This window comes from Natrix helvetica (assembly GCF_964273705.1).
Source record: "Natrix helvetica genome assembly, chromosome: Z".
Lineage (NCBI taxonomy): Eukaryota > Metazoa > Chordata > Lepidosauria > Squamata > Natricidae > Natrix > Natrix helvetica.
In genome coordinates, this window is record NC_138554.1 from 83,537,375 (window position 1) to 83,564,718 (window position 27,344).

The 27,344-nt window shown below is 42.3% G+C and overlaps 1 protein-coding gene across 1 annotated transcript in view; it reads left to right on the forward strand.

Moving 5' to 3' along the window:
- TGM4 (transglutaminase 4) overlaps nt 1–19,369 on the forward strand; it is a 93,572-nt gene extending 74,203 nt beyond the window's left edge. The window contains exons 9-14 of the mRNA XM_081933363.1: nt 2,848–2,951; nt 3,615–3,866; nt 4,230–4,526; nt 12,460–12,629; nt 13,822–13,958; nt 18,288–19,369. Of these exons, the coding sequence (XP_081789489.1) occupies nt 2,848–2,951; nt 3,615–3,866; nt 4,230–4,526; nt 12,460–12,629; nt 13,822–13,958; nt 18,288–18,429 (1,102 nt within the window). The 3' untranslated portion in view covers nt 18,430–19,369. The remainder of the gene's footprint in view (nt 1–2,847; nt 2,952–3,614; nt 3,867–4,229; nt 4,527–12,459; nt 12,630–13,821; nt 13,959–18,287) is intronic.
- The last annotated feature ends 7,975 nt before the right edge of the window (nt 19,370–27,344 follow it).

A 27,344-nucleotide genomic window follows, 5' to 3' on the forward strand; every position in this document is an offset into this window, starting at 1 on the left:
ACCTCCGATGGGATAACTGGCCCCAGAGGGGCTAGGTTCTGTGATAATGATGCCCCCCTCCCCAAAAGGGGCACCTGGAGTGTCACTGCGTTAAATGTTTGCTAGCTGAACTAGTTACTGATGAATTACTGTGCAGGTCATAGGTCTTATCAGCAATGATGTACTGCGCCTGCTCATTACACATTCCAGAGACTTCTTTCCTTTTGATCTTTGTTCGTCTTCATAGAGGACGGGCAACATTCGTTCTTGCCAAAATGTAACAATTAGATAGATTTGTTTTATTTCTATTTTGTTATTTTTGTATTAAAGTTTGTTTTCATTAGAACATGTTTTCGGGTTTATTTTATTTTTCGCTTCTTGAAGATATGCCTGTTTGGAAAAGCCGTCGGTCTAAGCCTCATTAGTTCAGGGTGAAATCTTCCCCTGACATGGAGGACTTTCCCCGCTGAAAGCGGTCAGTCTGGGGCCTCTGTCTGGCAGAGTAGCCTCCCTGATGCATGTATCCCTGGCTCCCATAGTCCGCCCCCCGAAAGGAGGAACCATAATCTTGGTTCCAAAAGGATGAACCCTGGTCTGGGCCTTGAAAGGACAAACGCGTGGGGTGAGGCGTTTGGCGATTGAAGCCCTTCGTAGGAGCTGAGGGGAGAACCTTCCGCTTCTCTTTATTCTCCACCAGGAATGGATCTGAGTGGCCGTTGTTTGTTGAGTCCCAATTTTGGAGGCTGCCTTAGCTTTGTACAGCAAGGGGGAAAAGAGAGCTGGAGGGAAGTGTCCTGAAGAGCTCTTTTGGTCAGTCTCCCTTCCTTCATCCTCAGAGAGCTCAGCCTCCTTGAGCTCACCTTCCTCTGATTCAGAGGTTAGCTCTTGATCCTCCTGGTCAGAAACCACCAGGTCAGTAGGTGGCGCCACTGTGGTTGGTGTCTGTTGTGGAGGGGCCATGGCAGGGGCTGTGGCAGGAGCCTGCCTCTGGGAAAGGGCCTCTCTCTGCTGTATGCCTGCTGTGATGCCCTGTGAGATGGCACTGGCAATTAAATCATGAAAATTTGGCAAGAGCATTGGAGGTGCCAGGCCCAGGTGTGGTGCAGCAGAGGTGGAGGGAAGTGAATCCAATCTCTGGACCGTAGGTGGCAGCGTAACCCCTCTGTCAGGCATAGAAACCAGAGGTTCCTGAGATGTCCCCCATATATTTGAGACATCAATTGGGAAAATGGGGTTAATAGGAGCCTCTCTATGAAGCCTGTCACCAGGAGACATCAGCAGGGACAACAGACCTTGGGCCTGTTGTGGCCTATCAGCTGCCTGAGGAGAAGGAGCCTTTTTGTTGGCTGCCTTCTTATGGATATGCTCCAGTGTCTTTTCTTTCTGCTGCTCATATCGTGAGCTGGAGGGTTTCTTTGGCTTCTTTGATTTAGCTGCAGCTTTTTCAGGCTTATTTTTTGTGGAGGTAGAACCCCTGCCTCCAGATGTGGAAGGCTGAGGGAAGGCTTGAGGCGCTAGGGCCACATCGCCTGATTGAGTAGCTTGTGTCTGCTCAGGTCTCTCTGTCACTTCAGAAGCCTCAGAAGTAATGGCGGCCGCCATTTTGAAATTTTTTGACAGCAGTTTGACAGCAGTTCAAAATGGTGATTTGCGCCCTTTTTTCACAGCCCGTTTCAACAAGCAGCTAATTGAAATCTATACTCAGCCTCTCCTTCCCCGCTGCGCTGCACACGGTCTGAAATCTTCGGCGTTCTCCTCTGGGTCGTTTCGCGGCCGTTCGTGTGTTTTTTAAAACTTTTTTTTCTTTCTCATCAAGAATAGGCGCGGTTCACCTCTCAACTGGTTAGCAGGAGCGGTGGAGTGTTTCCCAGTAGCTAAGCAGCTCTGACAGGGCAAGAGGCAGCGCCTGGAGCCTCGCAAGTGGAAACGGCTTTCACGGGAAGGGTTAGGAGCCCAGGCGATGCAGGCGAGGCGTTCCAGCTCCCGTGAACAAGGCTGTCTCAGATAGTGTCAGCTTTCGCGCCCTGACAGGGCTTAGAGGCTCCGACTCGCCAAAGGCTTGATCCCTGAGGATTTTAGTGCCGTCGGGTAACTGTGCCAGTGCTTATTCAATAAATTCCTCAATTACTCACAATCCACAATTTATAAGTAAAAAAGACAGAAATACAGATCGGAGATAAGTGATGATGCAGCCGTCCTTCTTGATGGACTGAGTCGAAAGCTGGGTCTACCTAGCAACAGGGGCACAGCTTAATAATGTTACCAGACTCAGTCCTCAATATGATTGGATGAAGGTTAACCCAGCCTGGATGCTGCCTCCACCACTAGGGAGAATGCTATTCACAAAGGTCTGGAGACCTTCTTATGTTCTAGAAGATGAATGAACAGCTAGAATAAATCTTTGCATAGTTTCTAAGTAGGAAAGCATCATCTTAAGAGGCAGAACTTGAATAACAAGACCTGGTCCTTTCCCCACCTCATTAGTCAGACAGACTAATGTTTCCTTAGCACTATGGTACACCGTTTCCCTTGCAAGTTTTGAAGAAGCTCCTCTTTCAAAAGGTTTGTTAGAAAGTCCTATACTTTGTTACAGAAAAAGTTCATTCAACATATTCAAAACCATTTTGGTATCAGACTAGAGAAAGACCTAATACTATATTCTACTGCTGTCCATATAGTTTTTATCAAGATGGGCCATAAACCTCATAACATCCAATACATCTGGAGGATATCATTTGGGGGTAAATCTGTTCTAAGAAAGAGTGGAATATGTAAGGCCTGTCTGCATTCTCTGCAATTTACAAAATAAATGAAATGGCTATAATTTTCTATATTTACTTAGAACTCTTAATACTTATCTGCATGTAGGAATTTTCACGTATGGAATGAGATCTGGATGAAAAGACTGGACTTACCCAGTGGCTTTGACGGCTGGCAGGCAATTGATGCCACACCTCAGGAAAGAAGCCAAGGTAGGACGCCAGATACTGTATATGCACAAGCAAATGAAAAGTTAATATTTGGTTATATTTAAAATCTATTAAGTTTGTCCTCTCACAATTCATTTACTTTATGTCACATGCATGTATAATACTCCAAATAAATTGTGTATATTTTACTTATGTACATGAAATGTGCTATTAACTTTAGTTTTACAGATAACCAGGGACAGTGAAGTGGAACTATAGAAACCAAATTCAAGATTGTAATGCAACAGATGGATGAGAGACAGGAATATTATTCCTACTCAGTAAAGCAATCCATAAAACTGAATTCGTTCAAGGCAATACTTTATAGTGCCATCATGTTTCTGATAACAATTGCCAAAGGACAAACCACTTACATCTATGTGATGTGAAAACATGATGTTTTTCTACAATGCACATTTAGTATACTGCTTGTCATCATCACCCAATGTTTGATCATTGTTTATTGCAGTATTTTCATAAATAAAATAAAATTCCTGGTTACAAAGATATGCAAATGGAAATGGAGGACTTTAGGAAACTGTAGATTACTTAATGCTGCCTATTGTATGCTGACCTTAAAATTCCGGATGGACACAGAACTGCCATCTGTTGGATTTACTAATAGTAATAATTTACTAAGTAATTATTCTCCATTTTTCTCTGTAGGAATTTACCAGTGTGGCCCAAGCCCGGTCAAGGCCATCAAAAATGGTGAAGTCTACCTTCCCTATGACTCTAAATTTATATTTGCAGCAGTGAATGCAGACAAGATTTTTTGGCGTGTAAAGAATGAGAATTGCACAAAAGACTGTGTCAAGCTGTGGGAAGAAATTAAGGCAATAGGAAAGAACATCAGCACTAAAGCTGTTGGGAAGAACATCCGTGAAGACATCACTACCCAATACAAATTTCTGGAAGGTAACCAACTGATGCATTTGCTCTTTTTTATCAACAGGGAAATTTATTTTTTCACCTAGTTTATTAATGGTACCTACTTCAGATTTTGAAGGGTGCACTTATGCTGTAAATATATGACTAAAACAAACTTGTGTTTTAAAAATCATTCAGCATAATTCTCAGAAAGGCAAATCAATAAGGAACAGCTTTTCATTGCTAACTCTTCATCCATGGGATAATTCTTAGTCTGAAATTCTAAATATTAATAAACTCTTTGATACAAACTTATCTGATATTTATAACTGACAGTGGAAATGATTTCTGATGAACTCAATTTTTTTCTTGTTCTTGGGATTGGTTGTTCCTTTTGTTCTGTTTTTTAAGGTACTCATGAGGAAAGAAAATCTCTGGAAACTGCTTGCTCCTTCATTTCAAAACTTTCAAGCCATGAAGCTATATCATCTCCTAACCCCCTGAAGGCAAATCTGAAACTTAGGGTGGAAGGAAAATATTCTTTGTGGCCTGGCCAGCCAATTGACCTGAATGTCATTGTAGAAAATGAATCTGTGGGGAATTGGACCGGCTGTCTTACTGCCTCTTGTCAGCTTGAATCTTACACTGGGAAAGTATATGCAGACCTTTCAACAATCAAGCAGATTATCCACACTGAAGGCAAACCAGGTAGGTGTGTGTGTGTGTGTGTGTGTGTGTGTGTGTGTGTGTGCGTGCATGTGTGCATCAAGAACTAGCGTTTTTGTTATAAGCAGCATTTTTCTTTTGTCTCACTTTCACCTAGACTTTTTATTTGTAATATTTTCTATATGAACATAAAAAATAGAGGAGCTGTGTCTTCATTGCCTTCCTCTTTTCAGCTTTCTTGGTATTTCCATCTCAAAAGCAGAAGGCAATATTTTTTTAAAAAGTAACAAAATTATCCAAATAAAGGACACACTGTGTCAGCCTCTGTTTTACTATTTGCTTTCGGCTGCCATTGAAATGGGGAGTGGGGAACTGGTATTTGGGAGGGGAAGTTTAAGTACAGGAGAGATTGTAAAAAGAGTTTTTTGGTCTCACTGTCTACTGCACATGCTGGAGATTAGTGCTTGGTGTCGGTCAAGGCCAACCATCCTGCATACCAACCTGATGATGCTCCTTGAAGATGGAGCTCACATGACACCTAAGGGATTTGCAGATTGGACACTGGGGTGAGGGTTACCAGGGGGAGGGGGTTTGGTCACATATTGATATGTATGATTTTGCATGCTTTTGCCTCAGATCTTGCTTTGCTTAGCTGCTATCTTTTCATAACCAGTAAAAGTACTCTTAATTCTGCAAAATGGAGTTAAGTGGTTTCTTTCTTGGTTGCTGAGGGAGGCCAGCTTGACATTAAGCAAGATCTCACTTTCGCACTCATCCCAGAGCTAACATCTTCCGAGGGGAGTGTAAATAAAACCAAAACCTTCAAAGTAATGTCTTACCCAGGCAGTGACCAGGAGAATGACATGGGGGTGGCTGCATCCCCATGTCCCTTGGAGATGGAGCGGATGGTAGATCTGAATTTGGAGGAATGATCTGTCTGCCCAGGTGGTCGTTGGAAGTGGGACAGAAGTATGACCCTGAGGAAATTCTGGCTCGAGTTACCACAAGGCGACATCGGCGGCCAGCAGCTGCTTGGCAGGACGCTGACAAGGAGAACCTTATAATGTCCCAGGCTATGAAACTCTTTCAAGCAGGCTTGGGAGAGGCGACGTTTAAGCGAGAGTGGTCCTGAAAGAGAAGCTGATCTCCCAGACCTAGAAGAGAGAACTGCAGAAGCCCTGTTCTGCCCAAGGGAGGCCCTGGGGGCAGACAGTGGAGCTCATCAGGAAGGGGAAGCCCTGGCAGCAGCAGAACCAGAACGAAAACCCTTACCCAGGGGAAGAACCCAGTGGCTGGTACAAGAGTTTGGTGAACATACAAGAGTTTGGTGAATTGTCCATTTATATGTGGGATTGGTCGGAAGAAGCTTTAATGGACAGTTTTATGGATAGCTTAAACAAAGATATATATCAAAACTGTGTAAACAGCCCCCCCCCCTGTAACTTGCAATGCTGGTACAAATTGGCAGCAGACATGGAAATCGATCTAGCCAGAGATAAGTTCCACGAGGACAGTGAGAAAGAAAAAGCTACCCCTCCCAACCCCCCCCAAAGGAACTCCGAAAGGGGGAAAAAGTTGGTCTACTTGCAAGCCCCAGTCTACCATCTGCTTCCGTTGCGGAAAGGAGAAGCATCGGGCAGCAAATTGCTGCTCCAAGATTGGCCCAAAGCCCTCTGCCGGGGGTGGGGGGTGGGGAGAGAAATCCAGACAAACAACCTGGGAAGAGAAGGGACACCACCATGAAAGGGGTGGAACCTGTTGCGCAATTCCCTCCCATCCCAAGAGAAGAAGAACCGTCCTCCTCATCATGGGAAAGTGAAACCGAATCCAATGATGACCGTCTGGTAAGTTCCCGATTGGGCACCATGACCATCCCAGTAGAACTTAAAGTGCCCTCTACTGGTGCCCCAGCAAAAATGCTGGCCCTTTTAGACTCGGGATGCACACGTTGCATTGTTAACCTGGAAGTGGTGAAAAAATGCACTTGAAACTGAGAACTTTGCAAGTCCCCATTGCTTTTTGCCAGCTAGATGGATCTATAGCTAGGGAGGCTCCTGCCCATTTTGTGACTGAGCCTATAGACATGTGGATGGGAGATCACCAGGAAACATTAAGTTTCATTGTGGCACCGGGGATGGACCGGCCTCTCATACTGGGCTTACCCTGGTTGCGTAAATGGAACCCACACATCAATTGGAAGAAAGAGTGGTTGCACATCCGATCCGCTAAACCCCCTGAGGGAGAAGGGAGGGTTTCCAATATTACCAACGCTGAACCTAACCTAGTGGCTGCGGTGCAGGAAAAAATTGAGGGGGACGGCAAAATCCCAAAGGAATATTGGGACCTGAAGGACGTTTTCAGTGAAAAATCCTCTGTTAAATTACCCCCTCACTGCGCGATGGATTGCAGCATTGAGATCTTCCCAGGAGTAAAACTTCCAAACCCCCAGATTTACTCAATGACCCCACCCAAAATGGAGGAATTACGGAAGTTTATTGACAAAAATTTGAAAAGGGGATTTATTGAACCTACTAGGCCACGTGTGGCCGCCCCTGTGTTGTTTAGAGAAAAGAAAGATGGCTCCTTTCGTCTCTTTGTTAACTACAAGAATCTTAATAGTCTGTGCATGGAAAATGTATATCCCCTCCCTCTGATGAAGGATATGTTGGCCCAATTGGGTAAAGGGAAGATCTTCACGAAATTGGACCTAAGAGAGGCCTACTACAGAGTCAGAATCAAAGAGGGAGATGAATGTAAAACTGCTTTCAACTGCCCACTCGGGTGTTTTCAATTCAGAGTACTCTCATTTGGCCTACAGAGGGCACAGGCTGTTATCATTCAATTAATAAATGAAGTTTTACATGAACACCTGTACAAGGGTGTGATGGTCTACCTTGACGACATCCTTATCTACACGGAAACATGTGATGAACATGTGACTTTAGTACAATCAATACTCAAGAAACTTTGGGCCGCAGAACTTTATGCCAAACTGTCTAAATGTGAATTTCATCAAGAGAAAATTGATTACTTGGGCTACCACATCTCCCACAACGGCATTGAGATGGACCCAGCAAAAGTCCAGGCTGTAATTGAGTGGGCATCTCCTCGCACCTGCAAACAATTACAAAGCTTTTTGGGATTTGCTAATTTTTCCATCAATTTATCCCCTTCTTTGCCAGCATTGCTCTGTCCATTACAAATCTCCTAAAGTCAAAAGGGGAGGCTAAGCCCAGACTGGGTAAGCTTTTGAATTGGACTATGGAGTGTCAAGCCGCTTTCGAGAAATTAAAGTGACTCTTGGCAGCTGAACCCATTTTGAAACACCCAGATATGGAGGCACCATTTATTGTTCAAGTTGATGCCAGTGATGTGGCGATGTGGGCAGTATTACTTCAAACAAACGCTGATGGAAAATTGCAGCCATGAGCTTACACCTCTCGCAAACTGACAGAGATGGAGAGATGATGGGCTATATGAGAAAAGGAAGCTTTTGCGGTCAGATGTCACCAGATTGGTGACCTGGCGACATTTCCTAGAAGGGGTGAAACACCCTTTTGAAGTATGGACTGATCATAAAAATTTGGAAGCATTGAGGAGGAGACAATGTCGCAATGAGACAACGTGCAATCTCAGTGCTCCCACAGAGATGGTGAACAGGAAGAATAGGTCTTGCTGATTTCAGGGACATCGCAAAGTCCCTGATTGATCCAAGAGAAGTTCTTCAAGCCGGCGATGAAAAATCCAGCCATTAGGCTGATGAAATTGGGGCGGCTCCAAAACGGGATATGGAAAGAGAAAGTGTTTCCAGCTGATGAAGAATTTTTAGTGTTTTAAAAGCGATTGCCTATAAAAAACATTAAATTAATTTAAATTGGAGAACAGAAGAAATAAGCGGCGGAATTAAATTTGGAATGGTTTTGGACAGTGGGTTATCTTACTTTTTAAATGCTATCTTCAAGGATGGAATTTATGCAAGCCTTTTAAAATGAATGGATTAAGTTTTCTTCTTCTGTTTTTTTCTTTTACTATTCTTTGTAACCTATGGACTAAAATTCTCCTCTTTCATTACTGTGGGTGCTCTTCTAACTCATTCAAGAATTGGACTTTTATTTAACTTGAAATACAAAAAAGATACAAAAAGAAACAAAGAAAATTGCAACATTGCAACAATAACACTGCTACTCGGAGGCTGGAGGTTTGTGTATTTGAAACAAAACACTTTTATTTTTCTCACTGATTATCCTGGCTTGGCACTTCAAGGTCCCACTGCTTGTTTATAGAGAGTGATAAGAAGAAAAGCATACAGATGTCTCTTTGAAGTATATCTTTAAGCAGAGAAAGTTGAAAATGGAACGTTATTGTGAATCTATGCTTAATCTTGTTAAAACCTTCTAAGATAAAGCAGCAGTGTTTGTTAGCTGGAGATAATGGTACAATTTCAACAGCAGAAAGAATTTTTTAGTCTGCAAAAGATATTCTCAGAAATACAGAAATTATCAAACACACATGAGAGGACAGAGAAGAAGTTGGAAGTTAGTGCATCTAACAGCAAAATATGATGTAGAAGTTGAAGATGTTTATCAGGTGGAAAAAGTGGTGGTTAAAATCCTAAAAATTGAAGAGGAAAATGAATATAAAGAAATTAAAATTGCTGATATTTATAGTGATTGGTTCGTCTCTGAAAAGGGAAAGAGTGGAATACTGAAAGAGGAATTAAATGGAGGGGAAATCTACCCCAGATGGCAAGATACAGAAGAAGAGAAAACAAAAGAATTTATGGATTTAAAGAGAGAAATTTTATTAGCAATATGATTGATAACACTACCAACAATCAAAGATAAGCTGATTAAGGAAACAGAAGAAGGGCATCGAAATTACATGAAAGATTTTATAAGCAAGGAGTTGCTAAGAGGAATCCATACAGATTAAGGAGATGATTAGAGGACTGACACCACAAATGGCAGAAGATATGAGACTGTTTTGCTACTGGAAAGATACAGGTTGATAGATGGAAGAGTATAATTTAAAACTAGTTAAACTTAGTGAAATTTAGTGACAATAGATATAGTTAAATAAATAATTGATAATGATAATAATGTATACAATGTGTAGTGTTATGATAAGTAATAATGGGATATGAATATTGAATGGTACCCATGAAAGGAAGATTAGAAATCCTTTTGGATTATATATAAAGGTTAATAAAAAAGAACTAAGTTAGATACAGTTAAGTCTTGATTATTAGGGGGAAAATGTTATGATACATGATATAGTCAAATAAAGCAGGGATAATGATAACTATATATATATATATGTGTGTGTTGTAATTGTACTGATAAATAACACACATACATACATACATACATACATACATACATACATACATATAATGTTGTATTTGTACTGATAAATAAATAAAGGGAGACTAGGATAGATCTATTTCGAGCTAATTAGCTCTCATCAGCTAGCCATACCCTTACTGGGATTAGAACCCAGGCTGTATATATCTTAGGCAGGCGTCTTAACCACTAAGCCACGGGTTCTCTTCCTTATCAGTTGAGCCAGGGAAATAAGTATATATTTGTGTTACAACCCCTGGTATGCCTAAATATGGGAGGAAGGTAGCACTCCCTCTTTCTGTCCTTCGGCTTCATCACAGAAGACCATGCAGGCAGAAAACAATATTTTTTATTTTTAATGTTGCCTTTTATATTTGTGTTGTATTTGTACTGATAAATAAATAAAGGGAGACTAGGATAGATCTATTTCGAGCTAATTAGCTCTCATCAGCTAGCCATACCCTTACTGGGATTAGAACCCAGGCTGTATATATCTTAGGCAGGAGTCTTAACCACTAAGCCACGGGTTCTCTTCCTTATCAGTTGAGCCAGGGAAATAAGTATATATTTGTTTTACAACCCCTGGTATGCCTAAATATGGGAGGAAGGTCACACTCCCTCTTTCTGTCCTTCGGCTTCATCACAGAAGACCATGCAGGCAGAAAACCATATTTTTTATTTTTAATGTTGCCTTTTATATTTGTTATAAATATACGTCTTTGGTTGTTCGGGTTTTCTCCCGCGTAGAATTGGAAGTATTCGGCAGAAAACCCGAACAACCAAAGACGTACATACAAACACCCGCGAAAACCTCAGAAAACATATATATATATATATATATATATATATATATATGTATGTATGTATGTATGTATGTATGTATGTATGTATGTATGTATGTATGTATGTATATGTATATGTATATATATGTACAACATAAGGAAATGGGATGTAAATTGTAAACAGTGATGATTTGGAAAGGATTAGAAATTTTTGTTATTAAATATTATGGATGTTTAGCTAGAATAGGACATAAGGATTCAGTGTTATTGGAGGATTTTAGAAATAGTAAATGAAATGCCAGTATGTGGTTATGTATTAAATCTTGGTATATTTTATGATGAAGGACGTTTAAACAATTATAGTCAAATGAAAATGGAGGTATGATGATGGTAGCATGTATAAATATCTGAGTTAAAATACTTGAGTTAATATGAATTATGTTTGTTGACTGTGGAAGAGATGCACGTAAGCCTTTTTGTAACCAATTGATACACTTTCCACAGTATGTAAAGAAGGATGTGTTGTGTTTGTTTTGAAAATAAAAAATAAATTTAAAAAATTTAAAAAATTGGAAGCATTGAAGACCCCACGTAAGCTATCTTCTAAACAGGTGCATTGGGTGCAACATTTCAACCGTTTCAACTTTATCCTCAAGTACATTCCGGGGGGGGGGGAGAACTTCATGGCTGATGCTTTGTCTAGGCTTCCCTTGGTAGTTCACCAAGTCATCCCAGCAAAAAGTCTAGCTGCCCCGGTGATTACTAGAAGCCAAGGCATTTCGAATTTAAAGATCATGACGGACCTCATGTGCAAACTTAAGGAGGGCCTTGAGTCCGATGACTGGTTCAAGGAACATTCAAGCAAATGCACTATGAAGGATGAACTGGCTTGGGTAGGGGCTAAATTATATGTTCCTGCTGACCTGGAAACTATTGTTCTTCAACGGGCCCACGAATCGAGAATGGCAGGACATTTTGGATTTGTAAAGACTTTACATCTCATTAAGAGGCAATTTTGGTGGCCTTCATTGAAAAAAGACATTGACTCCTACGTAGCCAGTTATCCCATTAGTGCTGCCACAAAGTGCCCACTGGGAAAACCCCAGGGCCTTCTCCAAGGTGTGGCCCGCCCTGAGGCCCCATGGAAGGAGATATCGATGGACTTCATTGTCGAATTGCCAGAGAGTCTAGGAAATACAGTGATTTGGGTAATTACTGACCTGTTTTCCAAACAAGTTCATTTTGTACCCTATTCCAAAATCTCATTAGCTAAATCATTAGCTAAGTTGTTTATTTCACATGTATACTGGTTACATGGAGTACCTGAATGCATAATTTCGGATAGGGGGGGGTCCAGTTCACCTCCTTCTTCTGGAAGGAGTTTCTGAAGCTAATTGGCTCCGCCTACTATCCTCAGACTAACGGGGCTTGTGAACAGACTAATTCTGTTTTGGAACAGTACCTCCGGTGTTTCATCAATTATCAACAAGATAACTGGGCTGAACTGAGATTAGTGCTTGGTGTCAGTCAAAGCCAACAGTCCTGCATACCAACCTGATGATGCTCCTTGAAGATGGAACTCACATGACACCTAAGGAATTTGCAGATTGGACATTGGGATGGTTACCAGGGGGAGGGGTTTTGGTCACATTGATATGTATGATTTCGCATGCTTTTGCCTCAGATCTTGCTTTGCTTAACTGCTATCTTTTCATAACCAGTAAAAGTACTCTTAATTCTGCAAAATGGAATTAAGTGGTTTCTTTCTTGGTTGCTGAGGGAGGCCATCTTGACACAATGCTTTCTGGTCTGTGAACTTGTCCTTCTCTAGTTGTTTCTGTGTCGTTGCAGTTATTCAAATACCTTGGGAAATAACAGCTGACACTTATCTGCAAAAAATTAAGTCTACTGAGGATGAACTTCTAATCAAAGTAAATATTATTGCTGAAGTTCAAGAAACCAATGAAAAATTCACAAAACAGATTACTTTAAATTTTGAGCACCCACCTCTCAAAATTGAGGTAAGAAATTAAATAAAATCTTCAAAGATCACTGATAACTATACAGGATATTATTTTCTTTGTAATAAATATAAAAATTATCTCTTTCTACCTTCTTCTGTGATTTTTAAAAAACTTTATAGTATAGTTTACAACTATGGAATTTCCCATTTGACTTCCATATGAACCATATGTCTTCCTTACTTTGAGATTAACTTCTATAACAAAAAAATAAACAGCTATTCAATTACAAGGTGTGGTGTTGATTGATATTTAGAACACTCTAGACAACCTATGACCCACTGAATCTTCTTTTGTCAATATTTATGTATCTAAAGAGAGAAACAAGATAACCATGAATGGGCAAGGAAGTGCCTTCCAATTTTCTGCCAACTTCCTCATTGACTTTGCTTGCTGGAAACTGACAGACAACATCAAAAATTACAATTGTGATTATAGCTGACTGCAGCAGTCCTGCAATTGATGCAAATTTGTGAACAAAACTGGTGGAAATATCTTTAAAACTTCCAGTTATCCTGAGTAATGGGTTCTAGATTTTCTATATAGCAAAAACACTTAGACTTACAGTACATACCACTTCACAGTGCTTTACAGCCCTCTCTAAGCAGTTTACAATGTCAGCATATTGCCCCCAACAATCTGGGTCCTCATTTTACCGACCTCAGAAGAATAGAAGGCTGAATCAACCTTGAGCCCGATGAGACCCAAACTGCTGGCAGCCAGTGATCAGCAGAAGTAGCCTGCAGTACTGCATTCTAACCATTGCGCCATCGCAGCTATATATTCTTTAAGTTACAGGATTTGAGATATCTTGATTCAAAAATGGTTGCTATTTGATACAAATATTTCAGCTAATTTCAGCTAAAACAATCAGACAAGAGACTATATATGAGGATAGAATTAAGTCAGTTTCCTACATTCCAATGAATTGGATTCAAACAAAATGCTTCTGAGATTAAATAGAGACTCAGTACAAACTTTGGGTGATATTAAATCAGTCAGTCTAGGCTCCTGAACTATTAATGCAAGAACTTCCTCTCTATCCATACTCAGCCTTAAACATCTTCATATAGTTGTTTGAAAAAAGTATTATGATTATATTCCCTTTACTATCTTTGTATTATATTTAACTTCTATACTGCATTTTCTTTAACTGAATATGTTCAGTCAACGGATTCTTTATCCTTTTTAGATGGCAGACACTGCAAAGGTTAATCAAGATTTTACCTGTGCATTTATCTTCAAGAATACTTTATCCATTCCATTGGAAAATTGCAAGTTGTATGTAGAAGGCCTGGGCATTTTTATGATGGAAGTATTTGATCAAGGGTAAGTTGAAAATAGCTGAACCACAATTATTTTCTCTTGTCAGTCAATAGCATACTGAAGCAGTTAGAAGTTAGCTTTCTGGACTAATGAACCTTAAAAGTACCTCTTCTTTCTGTACATGGTAATGCTATTTTCCTTTGCTATAATGTGTGGTATACTAGTCCCACGGCAGTTTAAATGTAACCCCAATCACCTCACAGTTATTGTTATTAATGCTGCTAGTTCAACAACTGAACATGCTCACAGATTGCTAATAAAGCTCTAAGAAGCATCTTATTTGGGTTATCATTTGGTGCAGGTCTCTATGAAGCATAAGACAATGCAAATTCCAATTGGTGGTTTGGACCATATGGTGGCATCTTTGTCTGCAACTTTTTAAAACAGCCATATATCTATGGAGATTCTTAGTCATCCAGATCATGGTTATCTCAAAGGTGCTTTTTCAAGAGACAACTGAACTTTCTGGTTTTTCTTTGAAGACATTTCGCTTCCCATCCAAGAAGTTCTTCAGCTCTGACTGGAGGGTGTGGAATGGAAGGATGTATACTCCTTGCAGACAGCTGGTCATTTAGATTCTTTTAAGAGTCATTAAGGTCACCTGGAGGTTTATCTGTGTCATCAGGGTCACCTAAGTGGTGCAAATGGGTTTGAAGCCTTCTTGGAACTATTGAAAGGACTGGTTGTAGATTGAAGATAAATGATGTTGTATCCCTCCCCCTCTTTTGAGAGAGGGCTGTTCAATTTTGACATAAATGGCCACTTTTACCATGAAATGTTTTCCCTTCATAAGTGCATCGCACAACAGAAGAACAAATATGGGACATGGTGTTTACAGAAATTAAGAGTATTGTTGAATGTAAATCTAGACATGTCACCGAGGATTGCATTACTGTTGCTGGTGGAAACACGGGATATAAATGAAACAAAAAAGGAATTAATTGTAAATTTGATAAGAGCAGCTAAATTAGTGATGGCTAAATATTGGGGACAAAATTGGGATATTCAAAGAAATGAGTGGTATAATGAAATTTGGAATATGGTAACAAATGATAAATTAACAATAAAAATTAAAGTTTAAAAAGGGATGATTAAAGTAAATAATTATAATGAAATATGGAAGAATTTTTATAAAAACCAGTGTTGGTGGAAGGCAAAGGGAATAAACCTACTCAAGAATATATGTTGTTTTGAAGGGTGTAAGGGCACAATTGGAATATACTGTATATCTAAGAAATATAAGGGGGGGAATGGGATGGGAGTGCACTGTCATATGTATTTTTTTCCTTTTTGTCTTTTTTTGTATTCAGATGTATATGTATTGTTTGTATTATTTGTATTTTAAAAAAATAAAAAAGACATTTAAAAAAAGCATAGGAGAAAAAAACACATCAGGACTAGAATCTGCACTCCATCTGCATTTAATTATTTATTATTATTATTATTTATTATTTATTCACATTTCTAAACCGCCCCCTCTCCCAAAAAGGGGCTCGGGGCGGTGTACAGTCCACAATAAATCACAGATAAAATACAAATATAAATAGAACTATAAATATATGTATGTATGTGGAGGAGGTTAAAATTAAGAGTACTGTACAGAAGAATAAATATGAGGCTAAAAGCCCTAAAAACAATTAAAACTAAAACATTACCCTTAAAATAACCAGATGAGAATATACTACCAGGAGTTCATAGATGTAACATTTATAATCATGCCAGGCCAGCTAGTCGGAACAGGTGAGTCTTCAATTTTTGTCGGAAGGAGCGGAAGTCCGAGGTGGTTCTAATGTCGGGGGGGAGGTCATTCCAGAGGGTTGGGCCCATCACAGAGAAGGCTCTACTCCTTGGCGCCGCCCGCTGGCATTGCCTAGTGGACGGCACTTGGAGAAGGCCCTCCCTGTGAGAGCGGATTGGCCGCAGGGATGTATGTGGGAGGATGCGATCCCGCAAGTAACTAGGTCCTAAGCCATGGAGCGCTTTAAAGATAGTAATCAGGACCTTGAAACGCACCCGAAAAACCACAGGTAGCCAGTGCAGCTCGCGCAGGAGCGGTGTTACGTGGGAGTATCTAGACCTCCCCATGATAACCCGCGCGGCCGCGTTCTGGACTAGCTGCAGTCTCCGGGCGCGTCCCAAGGGAAGCCCCATGTAGAGAGCATTACAGTAATCTAGGCGAGACGTCACCAGCGCATGAGTGACTGTGCGTAGGGCATCCCGGTCCAGTAGGGGGCGCAATTGGCGCACCAGGCGAACCTGGTGGAACGCCCCCCTTGCCACGGCTGCCACATGGTCATCTATTGACAGCCGGGCATCTAGGAGGACGCCCAAATTGCGCACCCGTTCCACAGGGGGCAGTAGCTCGTCCCCTATGGCCAGCGATGGAGTCAGCTGGCTGAACCGAGGTGCCGGAAGCCACAGCCACTCAGTCTTGGAGGGGTTGAGTTTGAGTCTGTTGTCCCCCATCCAGACCCCGACGGCTTCCAGACACCGGGACATCACTGCGACAGCCTCGTTGGGGTGGTTTGGGGTTGAAATGTACAGCTGCGTATCATCAGCGTACAGATGGTATTCAACCCCAAAACCACGGATGATCTCGCCCAGCGGCTTCACGTATGCATTGAACAGAAGGGGCGAGAGAACCGACCCCTGCGGCACCCCACAAGAGAGTGACCTCGGGGTCGATCTCTGCCCCCCTGTCAACACATATTGCATCCGGCTGGAGAGGTAAGAGTCGAACCACCATAACACGGTGCCTCCGACTCCCATCCCCTCCAGCCGGCGCAGTAGGATACCATGGTCGATGGTATCAAAAGCCGCTGAGAGATCTAATAGGACCAGGATAGAGGAACAACCTCTATCTCTGGCCCTCCAGAGATCATCAACCAACGCGACCAAGGCTGTCTCAGTGCTGTGCCCGGGTCGGAAGCCGGACTGGCATGGGTCTAGATAATCGGATTCATCGAGGTGACGCGGAAACTGCTGCGCCACCACATTCTCAACAACCTTCGCCAAAAAAGGGAGGTTGGAGACTGGACGATAATTAGCTAGCTCCATTGGGTCGAGTGAAGGCCTCTTGAGTAAGGGCCTCACCACCGCCTCTTTCAAGACGGTAGGTAAGGATCCCTCACCCAACGAGGCGTTCACCAGGCCCAGAAGCCAGCCTCGTGTCACCTCCCAGGATGCCAGTACCAGCCAGGAGGGACACGGGTCCAATGAACATGTGGTGGGTCGCAGCCTTCCACGCAACCTGTCTAAATCCTCGGGGGCAACAGAGTCAAACTCCTCCCAGAGTGGACTCACAAGACTCACTGTTGACGGCCCGTCCAGACCACTGGAGGGGGCCCATCCACTCCGGATCTGAGCGACTTTGTTCTGCAGATATTCTCCAAACTCCTCTGCTCTACCCTGTAAGGGTGCCCCCCGCGTCTCTTGCACCAAGAGGGAGCGGGTGACCCTAAACAGGGCGGCAGGGCGGTTATCCGCAGACGCAATAAGAGCGGCACAATGTCTACGTTTGGCCGCTAAATTTAAAAGATACAGACCACTCTTTAGAAGACAGAAAAGTCTACATTTGGACAGAGAGGACTGCTGGTTTTAAAGAGGATCAAAGAGACCATCTAGGTCTAGGACAAAACTGAACAGCCCTCTCTCAACAGAGGGGGAGGGATATGACATCATCTATCTCCAATCTACAACACAGTCCTTTCAACAGTTCCAAGAAGGCTCCACATCCATTTGTACCACTCAGGTGACCCTGATGACACAGATAAACCTCCAATGACTCACTAAATAAATGCAAATGACCAGCCACCTGCAAGGAGTATAAATCCTTCCATTCCCCATAATCCAATCAGAGCTGAAGAAGCTTTTTGGACGAGAAGCCAAACATCTTCAAAGAAAAACCAGAAAGTCCAGTTGCCTCTTGAAAAGCACTTTTGGGATAAAGCAGCCATAATTTTTTCTTTGTCAGTTCTGTGGCTCCTTTATGCCTTTTTCTTAAAATTGTCATTTAGGATAACATTAAATTAAGAGGAAGACGGACTTAGAGGCTAGAATAGGAACATTGGGTGCAACATTCCTGCTCTAAATACCTAAGAAAATGTCTGGAATACTGTATAAGTAAGCATAATGGAGACCTTTTGTGCCACATCATGTCTGCTGTTTAGGAGGAGATATACGTATATACCGAATAACTGGTGTTCAGCTACAATTCCACTTATAGATTATGGCAAAATTATCTCTTGCATGCAGATTTTAATTAGAAGTTCTATCCTCAGATTTTTCAAACTAAAGGCTCCTATATAATTCATTTTATCTTTTCTCTCTTAGGGACATAGAACCTGGTAAAATCTTTAAATCCAAAATAGTGTGTGCTCCAAAGAAGACTGGACTGAAGAAGATAGTGGCCAAACTGAATTCTACCCAGCTAAAAGAAATAAGCATGGAAAAGATTATTTCCATCATTGAATAGTGATGGTATTCTCAAAGAGCATCACTTGGTGGCACTAGAGATGCATGTTATGATTCAAGTTTCTAGATTTTGCTTGCAGCCTTAATTGTGGGCCAAAAGATTATATACAGATAAAAGAATTTTAGCAATGGATTACTATTTTGATTTTATGTAATGGAGATTTAATAAGATATTGAAATATGTTTTTTTTTGTTTGCAGAGTTCTGACATTTTATGACTACTAAAGTCATATGTGAAATCAAGAGTTGGAATAATTTAGGAGGAATTTTATGTCTTACTTTAGCTCTGTGAGGCTACAGACATATTTATGCCTTCTCTTTTCATTTTATAATTTGTAATTGTTCCTCACTATAGGTCTAATTGCTAATATGCAATGTTACAAAACTTCATACACATTGTTCTTTCATTTAGAATATTCTAGGTTAGTGATGGCTAACCTTTTTGTTGTCGCATGCCGATGGTGCCCCTGTGCAACAGCGCCCCCTATGCAACAGCGTCCCCCGCACCCATAAGGCAATGCACATGTGACTGCCTGCTCCCCACCCCCCACACATGCACAGCAGAGACCCAAAGACCAGCTGGCCAGTGGGAGGCGCACATGCATGTGTGGTAGAGCTGGGCTGGGGCAATGGCTGACATGCCCGCAGAGAGAGTTCTAGGTTTGCCATCATGGTATTTGATATGTTAGCTTCAAGTTTACTTCCACAACTAATATAACTGACAGAGATTTCAATATTATTTTCTACACATGTAGATTCTATGAACATGGTTCCCAATGAAGCACAAATTAGTGCCTAAAAGTTCTTTAAGTGTATTTATCACCAAAATTAAATTGTCTTTTAATTCAGAGTTAATTCTGAATATTACTCTAGTATTAATACTACTCTAGTATTACTGAGTATTAATTCAGAGTATTACTTTACTTTCTCTACTGCTTCTAGTTATGAATTAATAGTTCCTATCAAATAAAAAGTATGTCTTCTCAATCAATTTTTCTACTATTCCTTTTGTTACTTGCTATGTAATAATTTTTAAAATCCATGTGTTGATGTCTTTGCAAGAGATCAGTCCTCACTAGGAAATTTGGGAATGTGTAGATGATCTGGGCAGAATCATTTATTTGTCTATGCCTAAAATGGAAGAGTAAATTGTAGACATTTTCACAATGCATACATAAAATATTACAGAAAATGGATGTAGTGAAGCAGGCTTTTTTCAGTTTTGCCACAGTTCTAATAAAATACCGTATATTTTGGACTATAAGACACACCTAGCTTTTGGGGAGGAAAATAAGAAAAAAAAATATGCCTTTGCCTACTAGCACTTTGCCTCCTTGCAACAAACAGCCTGGTCTGCTTCAGCACACCCTGATTTAGCACGTGCAGCTGATTAGTGGTTGGATATGCCCCTCGGAATACTGCCAATCAGTTGTTCCAGGCTGCGGGGACCACCACCACCTATCGCCACCGACATGCCCCACTTTCAGCCTCCGCACATCCCATTTTATCATCCGCGCGCCATACGTTTGGCCCATTCCAGGTAGGAGGGATAGGCAGTGGTGGTCCCTGCTGCTTGGAACAGTCTGTGGGAATGGGGCACACGGAGGCTGAAAACAAAATGTGGAGGCAGAAAATGAGGTGTATGGAGGTGCCGATGGATGGCGACAGCAGCGATGGGCGGCGGCGATCCCCGCAGCCAGGAAGAGATGATAGGCAGTATTATGGGAGGCAGATCCAACCACCAATCAGCTTCTGGTGCTAAATCAGGCTGTGCTGAAGCTGACCAGCCTGTTTGCTGCAAGAAGGCAAATTGCTGGGAGGCAGAGGCCAGAGGATGGGGGCAGGCAGATGGGGGTAGCTTCAGCAACATTTGGTCTATAAGACACACAGACATTTTCACCCACTTTTTTGGGGGGGGGGAGGTGCATCTTATACACCAAAAAATACGGTAGGTAAAAGCAGTATTAGACAGACAGAATGACTGTGTGACTGGAAAATTTATGTTTGTGCAATTTTTTAAAAAAACTTCATACTATGCCTTATGTGGAACGTATTCTCAAATTTGAGAAGAGTCCCACACTTGTGTGTTCTTCAAATTCTCAGTGATCCTCTTTACTCACTAAAACCAATGAGTAGTATGGACAGAAAATCATGTTATTTCCATAAAGATTTGAAAAGGTTTTAAATCAAGTAACAGTCTTCAATTAGATTTCATATCACTTTTAGCTAAGAGATTGGAGGAATTGAGAAGTATTTTAGCCTCATTTGCAGTTCATTCATTCAAGAGAGTTTTCAGTATTAACACTCTTTCCTGTTGTGGTGGAAATTACTAAATCATGTTTGGAATTAAATGTTAAAATGCATGCTAATACATGCAATTATTTGTTTAAAATTGGCTTGGGAGAGCTGTAGCACTCAAGTTAGAGAATGCAGAATGGTCAACCATATTTTTTGGAGTATAAAACTCATCTTTCCCCCCCCAAAAAGAGGGTGAAAATCTGGGTGCGTCTTATACTCCGAATGTAGCACAGGGGTTGGGACTTGGTTGGCGAAGCAGGCATTGTGCAGGAAGCATAAGGCAGTTTCCGCGATCTCCACCGCCTGGAACGCCTTCGTTTCATATCCGCTGTTTTCCGCATGTCTGATTGAAGATCCACCACCCTCTTCCCTACATATTCATACAACAGGACAGCTTTATCATGACAGCTGTTCCAGCGGATGGTGAACTGCGTCTGCTCCTGATCATGCTCCACTTGGATGGGGAAGCCGCTGCCACCGGGCACCAGGTTGAGCAGAGCTGCCTCCGCCACAGATAAATCCCCCAACCTCTGCCTTTCCCCCCACCCCGCCACTGGCTGCTTTGTCCATGTGTAGTGGGGAAGAGCTCGGAGGGGAGCCTGGGCAAGGAAAAGAGTGTGTGAAATGGGGGGTCCATTCCCCCCAATTCTGATCAAGTAGCTCTTGCAAGCCAGCTGCCAGAGGAGTGATCCATACGGTTCTCCAGCCAGGAAACCAAAGTTAGAAAGAATAGAAAGAATAGGGGGGGAAACCCCTCCGGCCATGAAGCTCACACTTGGCAACAGGAGCCGAAGCAGCCATCCGCATGCCAGGTTTTTGACATCGAGAAAGAAAGCCTTTTTGAGTGGCAGCGCCATGATTCCCTCCCCAACTGCAAAAACAGTATGTGCAGAAGGCAGCGAATCTGAAACAAAGGTGTTTCAGGCACCAGATATGGCAGGAGGAAAGAGATAAGTCTACAGTGCCTGCCACACAGTTTTTGTAATTGGGGAGGAAATCATGGCGGGCTTTGTGGTCAGAGGGGTTCCCCCCCATATTCTTCCCATTACCAAGTTTCCTGGCCGGAGAACCACATGGATCAGTCCCCTGGCAGCTGGTATGCAAGGACTGCTTGATCAATATTGGAGGGTATAGCCCCCATGCTCTCTTCCACCCTCCACGAGCTTCCCTCCAAATTCTTCCCCACCACACACAGACAAAAACGAAGCAGCCGGCAGAAGGGGAAAGCGGGGAAAGGCACGGTATGGGGGAGTCCTCGATGGGCGAGCAGCTCTGTTCAACCTGGTGGAGCCCGACTGCAGCTTTCCCATGCGGGTGTAGCACGATCGGAAGCGGAGGCAGTTCATCATCCACTCAAATGGCTGTCATGATAAAGCTGTCCTGTTGTATGAATATGTAGGGAAGAGGGTGGTGGATCTTAAACAGGGTGTGCGGAAGGTGGTGGATCTGAAACAAAGGCGTTCCAGGCAGTGGAGATCACAGCAACTGCCTTATGGCTCCTGCGCAATGCCCGCTTCGCCAACGGAGTCCCAACCCCTGCATTTCCCAGAGCCACTTCGGGAATCAGGCTCCAACCAAAGCAGCAAAGATATAGGGGGCTTGCTGGGAAGCCTGGCAATGTTTATGAGATGGCAGTGTCCAGAAGGACTGAAGTGCTGTGCCTCTTTTGGGCCTTGCTGCGAGAAAGCCAGGCTTTAAATGCCTATGGTTATAAGTAGGCAGGGCGTCTCGGGAGTGGAGCCTTCGGTGCCAAGTCCCTCTTCTGCCCCCATGAAAATCATACCCTACCACACCCCTCCACTTAAATATGCATTGGATGATTGGGATAAATATTGTTTTAAATGGATAAAAAGTTTGCTATCAAAATCCAAGTGGAAGTGAGGATCCCCGTCACCTGGAACCACCCAAAAATGCAAGGCACAGAGGCAGTGATGGTCTGTGGCAATCCCCCAGCCTGGAATAGCTGATTGGGGGTATTCTACCCAATCTGCTGCTCCTGCTGAATCAGGCTGCAATAACGTGCTGAAGCTGACCAGGCCATTTGCTGCAAGGATGCTAGCCAGATTAATACCAATGGATGCTGGTAGGCAGAGGCAGAAACTTTTTTTCTTGTTTTATTCCCCCCAAATTAAGGTGCGTCTTATACTCCAAAAATACAGTAATTGTAAAGCAAAAATCTGGTTTGTAATGAACTTGAAAAGGATAACCAAATAACCTTAAAAAGTCTCTATTTACATATTCAATAGTGTTATATAGAATATTGGAATTAAAACAGATCCTTTATTAAAGAAATCTGAACCCTGAGTTACCACCAAAGTTACTGAAAATATATAGAAAGCCTGGGCAGTGGGTACCTGTATATTTCATAGGAACAGAGCTCTAGGAAGGCAGTTTCTAGTGAAAATAATAATGGGTTTAAATACGCAGAAGAAAGTTGATTTTTTCCTTTTCTCCATTTGTTTTCAAAATATTCAGCTTAGAATTCAAAAATATTAAAACTGAATTGTATTAGCATTATGGCAATCACTATAACCATTTCTGAGAAGCTTCAGACTTAATTTGAAGTATAACTAAGATCTGACACAGGCCTCTCAGTTACTTGGCAAATTTCATTATCTATTTTTTATCAGAAATCAAAGGTGACACAAGTGTGTTCGGAAATCTGAAATATACACATAATTTTTATCCTGTCTATTTGGATCCAGTGCCTTATACAGTTGACAGGTTTTTAAACCTAAACAAACATAAATAAATCAATAACATTTAAAAATAAAGTATTGACTTGCATGCCTTAGTGGATTTTGCTCAATTTATGTCTCTTAAATTATTACCAATTTGGAATATTGATAATGCAATATTCTCTGCAATAGATGATTGAATATCTATGTTGGTTTTTATGGCATAAGATTATGTGAAGGGAGAAGACAGGTTTAGATAGTAATTCAGTTCTAAAATAATCTTACAGAAAGATCATTTTAAAAGGACTGCAAGCACTAAACAATAAGCAGACAAGTATGGGATGAAAAACACAATCCTTTAATAAATACCATTAACCTGGAATACAAAAAATAAGAGAAAAGAGCAAAAAATAATACACAAATATTTGTAAATGCCTACTATTGTATAGGACCATGATGGCGAACCTATGGCACGCGTTCCACAGGCAGCACGCGGAGCCATTTCTGAGGGCACGCGAGGCATTGCCCTGTCAGCTCCAGTGCGCATGCACCCGCTGGCCAGCTGATTTTCGATAGTTTTTTTTAATCTCCGGAGGATTCCCTGAAGCCTCCAAAGGGCGAAAAACAGCCCAATGCAAATCAGAAATGAGGAGAGAGCTGCCGGAACGGGGGAAAGACAAGCGGCAAGAAAAGAGGCTTCTTTCACTCATGCTGGCTGCTCTGTTCCCCCCTCCCCCCTGCTACTAAAAAGGATCCTGCCCGATCGCTTGAATCCACAGGGAAATGGATAGGATTTCCCTATAGGATAAGCCAAAGTGCAGCCTACAACTATTCATGAAAATACATTATATATGTTTTTTCCACATGCTAAATCCCAGCCCACTGTTAATAGTCCCAATCATTTGAATTATAGCACTTTTTTGGCATACTTAGCATCCAGAACAACTGCATGTCTTGTTAAAACACAAAGTTGTTTTGAACATTAAGATACAGGCTAACGGGTTACATAATGTCATGTTAAGGTGTGAATTTAAAAACAAAACAGACCTTACTTCTAGGTTATAAGAACAAGATTCTGCTTGTGCAAATACATATATATTTAATGCAGAGCTTTAAGGCAAGCTGGCTTCAGTGGAGTAACTGGCAGTAATCAGCCATATACCTGGTAATGTATTTACAGGTAGTTTTCGAGTTATGAATGTAATGGAGCCTGCCCATTACATTCATAACCCTAGGATTCATGAGAGTGAATCTCATACCTTGAACATGATTACTCCCTCCTTTCGGCCACACATTCACTAGTCGAATATACGGTTTGTTAAGAGCATATAAGGTATTTCAGGGTGGGGAAGGATAGGGGGGGGGTAGTGATGGAACAGGGCACCTGCTTAAGACCACCCAAGGCTTTCCCAATCCACTGAAATATCTCATGGCCTCCACAATTGCTTCCCCCCCATGCAACCTGCCACGCTGTGTCACTTACTATGCAAATATATAGCAAGCTGTCTCCTCCAGCTTTTTAGCTGTGCGTGCCCCTCCAGAGCTTGGTTTTGGTATGCGCACGTGTCTGGCACTTTGCAGCCTAAAATGAAGCTCCCAAGGGGCACCTGCACCCCTCCAAAGCTCCATTTTGGGCTGCAAAGCACCGGATGAGACCTACATATGCCAACAAGCGCTCTGGAGGGGTGGCACCACCTCTCTGAAGCTCAATTTTACACAGCAAAGTTCCAGATGAGGCCTGCGCATGCCAAAACACAGCTTAAGAGGGGTGCATCCCCCCTCCAGAGCTCCGTTTCAGGCTACAAAGTGCCAGGCAAAGCCTGTGAACACCAAAACAGAACTGTGGAGCTCCATTTTCAGCTGCAAAGGATTTTTGCAAAGATGGCAAAAGGCTTTGCAAACAGAGGGAACGCTTCAATGTTTCAAGCCTTCATTCCATTTGTAATTTGCCTATTGCTGCAGATCTTGTCCAGGCTCCATTTGCAGAGAAAAGAGGCATAAAGCATTATGAAAACACAAGAGAGCAATAGCGTGAAATAGAGCAAACAGAACAAGGAGCAAGAGCAAAAGAGTAGAGAGAAATAAGAAAAACTAGGAGAGCAAGATCTATATACAAATGACAGGAATGGACGTTGAAACTAAGATGTTGTCACTCAAAATAAATGGATTGAATTCTCCTATGAAAAGGACATTTTTTACATGCCTACAAAAATTAAAATTAGATATAGTTTGCCTCCAATAATATATTTATATTAAAACCCAAAATAGTCAACTATTGGAATATCCCAAGATTGGGAATTTATATTTTCATTAGCAAAATAAAGAAAAGAGGGATGGTTTTATGTATCAAGGAAACAATAAATGCTAAATAAATCTATACAGATGAAAAAGGGAAAAATTTGATGATGGAGTTAGCAATAAACCAAAAAAAAAGATACTTCTGATGGTAATTTATGCACAAAGCAATAAACAAGAAGAATTTTATAAAAAATTACACAAGATGAGAATATATACATGATAGGAGATTTTAATGCAATTGTAGATATAAAACTTGACATAAATTAGCAAAGTAGGTAAAAAAGTAAGGACTCTTCCTGGGGCCTTTTTTAAAATGGCAGAAGAAACAGGTATACAGGATACATGGAGAGAAATAAATCCATAGAAAAATCAGTACACATTTTATTCAGCTAGACACCAATCATGGTCCAGAATTGATATGATATGGATGTCCCCAGAACTTAGCACAAATGTGCAAGAGAAAGAAAAAAAAATATGGGCTGATCATAATCCAATAAAAGTGAGTTGGAACGGATAAAAGAAAAAAAGCTGGATGCTGAATCAATCAATATTAAAAGATAAAGAATATTAAAGCAATAGAAAAAGAAAAGGAATTTTTCTTCAAGGGAAAAGAAGAAACCTCATTACAAAACGTATGGGACACAGCAAAAGCATATGTTAGGGCAGCGATGGCTAACCTTTTTCTTGTTGCATGCCAAAAGTATGCACGCACGCGCACATCAACACTCCCTCGTGCCAGCACCCATAATGCAATGTGTGGCCTCTGCGCATGCGCGGACCCCCCATGAATCTTTCCCCATGCACATGCGCACACCTACCGCACATGCTTCCTCCCCCCTCCCCTGTTTTGGTTCAACCTTTGCCGGCACAAATGGCCTGCTTTTGCAGAGGCGGCAGCAGCTCCTCCTCCTGGCACCCTCACACTCCAGGCAGCGTCCGTCCAGCCAGCCATGCCAGCTGGCAGGACTGCTGCGGGCATGCCGCCCTTACAGAAATGCTCCGCTCTGCCCATGCAGCCCGCCCCTCTTGGAGACCGCAAGCTGGCTTGCCCTGCAGGGCCAGTGAAAAAAGCAACATCCCAAGTATCGGCACGGTGGCTTGCAATCTCAGAGCAGCTTGAGCCGAGCTCGACTGTGTCCTCACCACACGCACAGTACCACACCATGCACCCTAGTTTGCAAATTAAGCCCTGAAAATCCCTTAAATTTCCCATGCTGGACGCTGCCCAGAGTGAGGCTGGCAGGAGGAGGAGGAGCCGACCGGTCATGTCTGCCTCCCTTCCTGCCTCCCCGTGTACCCAAGCAGCCCTTCCGTCTGCAGCTATTGCTGCTGCTGCTGCTATTCTGGGGCCTCGCTTCTCCCTCCCCCCTCCAGAAACCACTTCAGACTCAATCCAAATTAGGCAGAGGGAGGGGGGTGGTAAAGAAGAGGTGGCGGCGATGCGCACAAGGATTCCTAATCCTTGCTCTTCTCTCTCCAGCATTCCTCCTGCACAGCTCTGCTGCCCCAGAAGGGAAGTTGCAGTGGCAGGGGGAAAGTCAAGAGTGACTGGCTGGCTCAGGCGCTCAAGGGAGCAAGGCAGCATTTGCTGCTGGGCGGCCAGCTGCCCCTCCCGCTGCTCCTTCTTGTTCTTCCATGGACC